The sequence below is a fragment of the Misgurnus anguillicaudatus genome, chromosome 5, assembly GCF_027580225.2.
Source record: "Misgurnus anguillicaudatus chromosome 5, ASM2758022v2, whole genome shotgun sequence".
In the NCBI taxonomy this organism is placed as follows: Eukaryota; Metazoa; Chordata; class Actinopteri; order Cypriniformes; family Cobitidae; genus Misgurnus; species Misgurnus anguillicaudatus.
The window spans coordinates 16,057,027-16,066,595 of NC_073341.2; the positions used below are offsets into that span (position 1 = coordinate 16,057,027).

The 9,569-nt window shown below is 35.7% G+C and overlaps 1 protein-coding gene across 1 annotated transcript; it reads right to left on the reverse strand.

Moving 5' to 3' along the window:
* Positions 1–1,143: 1,143 nt before the first annotated feature.
* ren (renin) lies at positions 1,144–8,118 on the reverse strand. The gene is made up of 9 exons (XM_055168445.2): positions 7,892–8,118; positions 6,399–6,549; positions 6,164–6,287; positions 5,955–6,073; positions 5,263–5,459; positions 4,849–4,971; positions 4,433–4,577; positions 3,606–3,704; positions 1,144–1,550 (listed from the first exon to the last, which is right to left on the reverse strand). The coding sequence occupies exons 1-9, from the start codon at positions 7,957–7,959 to the stop codon at positions 1,389–1,391; spliced, it is 1,188 nt and encodes a 395-aa protein (XP_055024420.2). The 5' UTR covers positions 7,960–8,118; the 3' UTR covers positions 1,144–1,388.
* Between the last annotated feature and the right edge of the window lie 1,451 nt (positions 8,119–9,569).

Sequence of the window (9,569 nt, forward strand, 5' to 3'; positions counted from 1 at the left end):
AATCATATTTTGGGGTCTGTTATAAATCAGCTTTTGTCTCTGACCTTATAACTATACAATGATCATTTAAAGGGATAGTTCACCCAAAAATGAAAATTCCGTCATCATTCACTCACTCTCATGTTGTTACAAACCTACATGTATTTCTTTATTTTGATGAACACAAAGGAAGATACTCTGAGAAATGTTTGCAACCAAACCGCTCACGAGCCCCATTCCCTTCCACAGTAGGGGAGAATCTGGGCAAAAGTAACGTGGGACGGAAGTAACAAAGCGATTTTCTCTGAGCCCTGATAACATTTGCATCCCAAACTACGACAGCATCTTAGGAACACAACTCCTGACAGACCTGACAAATATCACGTTATTTACTCACTGTTTTCCGCGTGTAGATCCAGAAAGGTGTTTTCAACCATGATAAGTAAATTCCTAAAGCGGTCATTTTTTTCTTATAACGCATTGTGTTTCTGGTTTAATGTGTTAAAGTACTGATCAATCTACAGGTTATTCAGTGATCTAACACATCCTGAAGTTTGACACCTCTAAGGTTTTCAAAATAAAAGTAAATCGAGTTTAAATGTGAGGAGATCGTGTCAGGTCGAAAGTAACACTTGTTACTTTTGTCCCGCTGCTAATATTGTATATTTTGAAAATTTATATTATTCTAATTTGATTTAATTTCATTTTCATAGTGTTAAAACTGTTGAAAAAATGCTTTATTCTCAACAATTTAAGTTTGTACTTTTGGTTGCTTTTGAAACATTTGATAAAACTGAAATTTAAAATGAAAATTTAATATCATTATATTTTACAAAGATAATTGCAAAATATGTTTGCAGTTACATATTAACGAGGTCTTAGTATATTTAGTAAAAAAAAAAGTGTAACACAAAAATCTATCTTGTTGTGTTGTGTAACAATTCGCTACTTATGTTTAAAGTGAAATTATACTGTCGTTTTACATTTTTACAAAATTCCACCTGGTATTGATAGACCACACTTGTGAGTTATTGACCACAGCAAATATATATCTCTGTCTATAACATTATCTTTTAAAATTACGTTTTTCTGAAAAATTGTACTTTCGCCCCCATTTTCCCCTTTTCTTTTTTCATACTACGGATTCAAAATGTGCATAAGTGAATAAGGCTCACGATTGGTTTGGTTACACACATTCCTCAAAATATCTTCATTCGTGTTTATCAAAACAAATACATTTTTACAGGCCTGCAACAACATGAGGGTGAGTAAATGACTACAAAATTAAAATCTTTGAGTGAACTATCGCTTTAAGTTTCCTTATGTATGTGTGTCATTATATTTAGTTATTAACGTGACAGATCAGGTATTTATGAACTCAGTAGACGTCAAATTAGACCCACTGAATGTTAGACAGCACGAGCAAAGCCAATGCGATTGTTTCTACGATCAAACGCAGCATAATATCGAGCTATGAAGTTTGCTCCCAGTATCCAGACAGGACCAGTAGGGGGCGGCACATCCAACGCTTTGAATGTCACTGTGCAGATGTCCTCGCCAAACTCTGATTGCTGTAGACAAAAAGAAATAAAATGTTAAAGGGATAATTCACCCAACAATAAAAATTCTGTCATCATTTACTCACCCTCATGTTGTTACAAACCAACATAAATTTCTTTGTTCTGATGAGAACAAAGGAGATGTTTTGAGAAACCATTTGTGGACCCCATTCACTTCCATGGTAGGAAAAAATAGTACTACATGAGAACATTTTTCAAAATATTTTCCATTGTGTTCATCAGAACAAAGCAATGCATGTGGGTTTGTAACAACATGAGGGTGAGTAAATGATGACAGAATTTTTATTTTTGGGTGAACTGTCCCTTTAAGGCAGGGAGAGAAGGTTAAAGGGATAGTTCGGCCAAAAACGATATTAAACCCATTATTTACTCACCCCCAAGCTGTCCAAGTTGCATATGTCCATCATTTTTCAGACAAACACATTTTCGGATATTTTAGAAAATATTTTAGATCTTTCTGTTGATTAAATGTAATGTTACGGGGTCCAGCAATAGTCCACGACCTTCAAGTCCAAAAAAAGTGAGTCCATCCTTCACAAATTAAATCCAAACGGCTCCAGGATGATAAACAAAGGTCTTCCGAGGGTAATCCGTGCGGTGTTGTTGTAGAAATATCCATATTTAAAATGTTATTAACGTTATAAACTACCTTCCGGTAGCGCCACCATTTTAGAGTAATCTGCATTCAGGATGAGCGCTTACGCAGCATACAGCGGTTTCTCTGTTGCTGCTCTGTCCCCCCGCCCTCCGAATTTGTCATACGTCACTAAGAAAAGTGCGTACACTACGCTAATACTCTCTCCTGAGTCTAAGATGGCGGCGCTACCGGAAGGTATTTAATTACGTTAATAACATTTTAAATATGGATATTTCTACAACAACACCGCACGGAGTACCCTCAGAAGACCTTTGTTTATCATCCTGGAGCCGTTTGGATTTAATTTGTGAAGGATGGACGCACTTTTTTTGGACTTGAAGGTCGTGGACTATTGCTGGACCCTGTAACATTACATTTAATCAACAGAAAGATCTAAAATATTTTCTAAAATATCCGAAAATGTGTTTGTCTGAAAAACGATGGACATATGCAACTCGAACAGCTTGGGGGTGAGTAAATAATGGGTTTAATATCGTTTTTGGCCGAACTATCCCTTTAATGTAATACACAGTTGTAACATATAGTGGAAATCAAAAGTCTGAGACTCCACTGAAAACCTGGAATTCAAAATCTTATTACATCTGTGAAACAAAAGTGTTTTTACACAAAGAAATGTTATGAAATAAAATTATTTTATGCTCATCGAAGCACACATGATGTAGTTTGGACTACGATCTCAAATCATGCTGTGATAATGTAGATCATTAGTTTTTGCACAAACATGTGAAGTTCATGCCAGCTTAAGTGCTCGATGTCAAAGCAAATGCAAGGCAATTGAACTTTTTCATTGAAAAAAAATGAATTACCTCTAAAAAGTCAAATAGAAGAATTTCAGACTTTTGAACTCCATTGCAGACAGATGAGTCTTAAAGGCGGAGTCCACGATGTTTGAAAAACGCTTTGGAAAAGAAGACGGGCCGACTACCAAAACACACTTATAGCCAATCAAATCAAATCATATGCCGGGTTGCGTATGTGTGGGGCGGGTCTATCAACAGAAGGTCCAGATTCTATTGGGGTAAGGGCGTGTTTGTTTAGGTGATTTCAAATATCAACATTGGCTTTCAAACATCATGGACTCCGCCTTTAAAACAGATGCAACATTTTGAAAAATAACATACAAAAATCTTGATGTATTTTGTCTCAATAGTTTTGATGATGAAATAAGTATTACATCCCAACAGGCTTTTGCACTACAGTATTATCAAAATAAAAACGTTGCATGGATACAGACTGGAGTTCAAAATGTGTGATAAAATGCCAACTTTCAATTCCAGATTGATCACAGATGCACAGGTCAGTGCAACCAAATCTTGTAGGTTTTTGATGTTAGCTAATATATTATCCTTTTTCTCAAACAAAAACAGATCAAAAACAGATATCATCACCCAGAGAATATAGTCCTCTTCTGTAAGAGGATATTCCTGATCACCAAGATGAAAAGCCACGCTGGGTAAGGACTTGACCAGATCACAGCTCACGGTAAACTGGAAAGAGAGAGAGAGAGAGAAAGAGAGAGAGAGAGAGAGAGAGAGAGAGACATTTTGGTTCATTAGATGAAAATATATGTGGAAAGGTTGAGGTGTCAAACATCGCCCATGATATATGAAGAACATGCAGGTTTCCCACATAAAAGCTTTTCAATCACACTGACAAGGCACAAACAGACATCCGCTTTTAATCCATCTGCTCCTCAGACATTATTTATGAATCACAGTCAAACATGACAGATCAAAACAGCTGTGTTCATGGAGTTGTGCAACGGGAAAAGGAAATAGAATAGTACGAGAATAATAAGATTAAAACTTAACAGATCTTGAACTGGTTATATGTTGCTTTATATGTTCAGTATATCAGTATGTGATTAGCTACACTATATTCTTTTGATACGTGAAAGCAATTAATTGATCATTTATAAGATCATTTATTATCATTCTTTGTATGCTGTCTTTTATCTGTGAAACTGCAGATGTTGTTTAGATGATTTTTATGGCTCTAGAAGACACTGAAGCTGTGCCACTACAGCTGTGATTTAGAGACAATGTCATATTGTAATGAAAGCGGAAAATGTAAGTTCTTGATTTTTGGTATAGGCTAAAATGTATTAGAAAACAGCAGATGTATGTATGTTTTACGTTCAGATAAATGTATTCCATTCTTCAAACCACTACTGATGCAAAGATTTATGCATTACTGTAAGCAAGACAGAATTTACCTCTCCCTCTGCCAGTTCAGTTGCACCGATTGTTTTCATCAGAATATAAATAGAGGAGGCGGGGCCTGTGATGTAGGAGGAGCCTGTATCAATTACAGCACTGCAGCCTTCTGCGCAAAACAGCATATCTGCTCCAACAGAAACTCTGCAGAGATTCAAAGCATCAATGAGATGAAACAGACTGTCATGTGTATCATAAAATCACAGTTTTTATAGTGTCGAAATCATAAAAAAATGTGCAATGATTTGCTTTCTGAAATCTCTGGAAATGATTTCTAGTTCAAAATAAATAACAGATGGCTACTGGACATCATTGTTAAACTGATATACGACATGCAGATGTGGATTAACTGAAAAAAGCCACAAAACAAAAAGTTTTTAATGTTCTGGAAAATGAATGATTTTATTGGTCCTACCCCTTCATGAGGATCTCCCACTTGCCTTCCTCTTTGGTATTTATATAGTGGATAGATCCAGTGTGGTAGTTCGGGTCTGTGCCACCCAGCACCAACTCTCCACCGGGTATGTGTGTTGGGTTCCTTATAAACAAACAAAACATTAATATGATCTAAAATGCTTTTACACTTTTCAGATAAATATGCCTGTACATTACAACTGGGATAAAATATTTAAAAGCAAAAATGTCACATTTCTCATCAAAACACTTACAAACTTTTTGTTGTCTCTCCTAATCCCAATTCAAATTAAGAGAAATATTTGATCATGAATTGCATCTCTTAAAAATTCAGTTATAACATCAAGCAGGGTAAGAATAGATGTTCATGTTTAATGTTATTATTACCCTTATGCAAAGAAATCCGTATGCTCACCTACTGTAGTACACAGAGAAAACATCCTCTTTTAGGACACGCTGTGACATGATGCGATCAAATACAGGTGTAATTCCATCAATAGCTACATTTGGATAGCCCATTCCCAACACTCCATCAAACTTGGCAAAAATGAACGGGATAGCAGGGAGAGCGGTTGCTTCGGCAAACACTTGGACCACTGGGATACCACCCACCTAAAAGAATCACAGGTAAAGTGCACTTCTTTTACTATACTGCGAAGGGCTAGTTTTTGTTTTATGTTATGTATTAATGATTTTGGTATCAAAGGCATTATGCATTTTACTTTGTTGCACTAAACAGGGTGATAATGCAAATATAGTTTTAAGGTGTGCACAGGTGTGATGATTTTTAAAAATGCAACCACAACTTTACATATTATAAAGTTAAATTGGGATAAAAATGATCAGTGACCCTGTCTGTGAAATCCGGGCTAAAGTTTTATAATCTAACAATGAGATTTTGAGCATCAAAGTTTGATTTCAGTCATTGATTTCATATTTATTTCAGTCTTTGACATGACCACTTAGTCAGTATTAAAAATATCAAGGTTATATTTTCACAGAATGTTCTTTACGTTATATAAGATGATTTTATGTAGAAAACAGTAAATCATAAAGAAGCTTGGTTTTAACAGATTTAAAACATATTTTAACATCTTATTTACTCACAATAACCACATCCTCGCTCAGAAATCCTCTGACATTTCCTGACGCGTACTGGATGGAGAATCCTGTGCCGTTGTAAATGTGAGTGATAGATTTGGAAGCGTCATACCTGTTGTGGGTGACTAAATCAAAATGCAGTCGTTTAAGAGAAAACAGGCATTTAGGCAAATACTGTGGTTTTATGGTAGATCAGCTTGAACTGAATGACTCACAACAGGCCGTGTATAAAGGAGAACAGCTGTGTGAAGGAACCCAGAGGTTGGCAGATCCAGTGTCAAACACCACATTAAACATCTGAGCTGGTGAACCAATGCTAATTTCACCAAAGTACTGTGTCTAAATAACAAACAAGAGAGGAAACAAAAGACAAATACATACACTTTATGTTTGTAAACGGTCATGTTTTGTGCATAAGTAAATATATCAATTGTAAGTTTTGGGTCTTACATCTAAGTAGTTGATCAGAGGTGTCGGTGCTGTGCCATTTTTGGGTGAAGGTTCATCTGTTTTCGACATAATCTGTGACAACACTTGAGCTGGTGTGATGCCCATTTCCTTGAGGTTTTCTCTTATGGAGGGCATTTTCTTCAGTTTTATCCTGATTAGTGAAGAGAGAAAGAGTAGTGTCTTGTGTGTATCAAACACAGCAACATCGGACAAACCCAACCATTGGTTTTAAATTCACCTGTTCCAACTCAAAATGTTGGCTTGCTTTAACCCATGTTGGATCAAATATGGACATTTTCTAGATTAATGGTCCATGTTTTACACAAGCATGAATTGAAACAACCCATATACACATATACACCATTTGTATGTATTGCATCTAAAGAAACATATAATCCTTGAGTTAGGAACTAATAATAATTGAAAGTAAGGTAGATTGTCCAATCATATTTTTTAATAAATATGATTAGACAATCTACCTTACACTCTAAAAAATTGCTGTAATTTTGCAGCTGGTTGCCAGTAACTTACTGTAGAAGATAAAGTCAAAAAATGTTTCATGTTCATTTAACTTTGAACAAAATGTTGCCAGTAAATAACATAAATGTAAAATCTACAGTAAGTTACTGGCAGCTAGTTGCCAGTATTACCCATTAATACTGTAATAATGTAATTTCTACAGACATTTTTTACAGTTTACTTTCAATTATTCATATTTTATTAAAACAGCACATTTTTTGCAATTTGATGATGCAGTTTTGGACCCGACAGCAGGTCCCCAGAATTAACCCATGGTTGGGTAAATATTGGACAGAATTGGACTGTTGGGTTATGAATAAATTTATGCTGGGTCATTGTTAACCAACCAGGGGTAATAAACAACCCAGCACAGGTTAATTTACAGTCATGGTCAGAATTATTGGCACCCTTGGTAAATATGAACAACAAAGCCTGTGAAAATAAATTTGCATTGTTAATCCTTTTGATACGGAGCCCCCAAGGGGACATGGAGAAAAAATTAAATAAAATTTAGTTTTGCATGTGCACTTAAAACTATCTCGCTCACACATGAAACTAACGTGAGCACGCGAAAGTTTCACGTAAGCACATGAAACTAAACTTTAGATTTTTTTACTCCAATGTCACCTTAGGGGCTCGGTATTTTGATCTTTCACTTAAAAAACAAAAATCTAACCTTTCAATCAGGCAAAACAAGTGGGGGAAGTCACATTGTAAAATACATTTCTTCTCCAATACACATTGGCCACAGTTATTGACCTCCCTAGAAATTCTTATCAGCAAAATATCATTGAAGTACATTCACATTTTTTATTACACCAGGGTGACATGAAACATGACGTTATGTTTTACATGAGTATACTTATGAAATAACACAAATGCCAAATTCACTAAATCTCTTAATGGTTTAAACCAACAATATTTTTTAAAGTGTAGTCATTATTTATAGAGGAAGAGATAATCTCTTCACTTACCTCCATAAGGCCTGCGTGCTGGTCGCTGACAATGACAGCAATAGAAGAGCCAAGCAGTGAACTTTCATTCTTCTGATGGATAAAATCTCTTTAACTAACAGATACTAACCAAACAGTTCTTATACCAACAACCTCTTTTCAATTTTACTGCCCTTTTATGAGACTTTCCTCCTTTCTGTGTTTTTATACTATTTCTCCTGCTCTGATCCTGACATAACCTCTTTTTCTGATGAAGTGCTCCCTGAACCGCCTGACCTCTTGATCTAAAGGAACACATATCACTTAGTGATTTAAGACCGTTTTTCTAAATGAAACATGTTTTTGTGGACCCAAAGATGTGAAAGTGTGTAAAAACATGTAAAACACATTAGATTTAATATCTAAGCTAACCCTATACAGCCATGAATCAATCTCAACATCAATTAAAGGGGAGGACATGCAAATTAAAAATCTGATCATTTGAATAACTTGGCATAAACGTTTACAAAGATAAAAATATATATACGTTAAAGGCTTATTGAAATTAATTTGCTTTCATTTACTATTCCTAAAATTTTGTTTCTGAGCTAACATGCTTACTGTTCAAATTTCTCCACTCTCTGTGATAACATTCAAAGATAATTTGCTGTGGTATACATGATCTCATTTCTACGTACCACCTGTCCCTACCAAAATAAAACCACATGTCCTCAGTCTTTATTATACATCTCACATAAGCTCTTTACATGAGAAATGTTAATAAGCTTTTAACTAAAAACAACATTCAATGTTTCTTTGGGTGGTACATTTAGATCATTGACCACCTCTTTACCATGGTACTGACGTCCTTGGTTTGTTTGTAAGGGCATTTACTGGCATGCAGCTCTCATAGACCTGTGACCTTTAACCATAAGGGCAATATGTACGTCTGCAAATGGGTTTCCCACAGTAATAGGCAATGCCCAATCTTATTTCCTGCCTCCCGTGGGGAGCTCCATACATCATTGTAGATGCCATCTTGTACATCTTCATCTGTTTTGTTGTTTAGATCCTCATGTGCTCTATTTTATGATTGTTTATTCCACTGACGTGAAACAGTTTGTAATAGCAAAATCGCAACATAATTCTTAAGCTAAAAATCCAAGCAGCTGCCTCTGTCCAAGCAATGGCCCTGTAACTGTTTATAGTGACTTAAACATAAATAATATTACATGCATCTGGCAGATACTCACTGGCTGTGTTATTTGGCCTTGTTTAGCAGTTGCCATCCAGCAGTTGGCACCACAAATGGCATCTATATTTTTTGATGCTGGAGCTGATCAAAAATAAATGAAGTGAACGTATAGGCAGCTGCCATACTTTTATAGGCATTTTGAAAGCCAAGCCGGATAATATGATGATGCCATCCTAATGGGCATCTGATCTGATACTTGCTGGTTCAGCTGAACAGCTGCATGTGAACCATGCAGTGGATATTTGGTTGCACTTACCTTCTCCAACCACTGGGTGTCATAGTGCTGTACTGTATGGTACTGTATAAGCATGCCTCAATTTTAATGAGAAAGTCTGAAGATATACGTAAGATAACATATTATGTGCTTATAATACTTGAAATGTACGGATCATATACAATTGCATTCTAATTTGCAACATGAAATTCAAGGATATGTTAGCTGCACTAGAATTATCACAGTGTGTA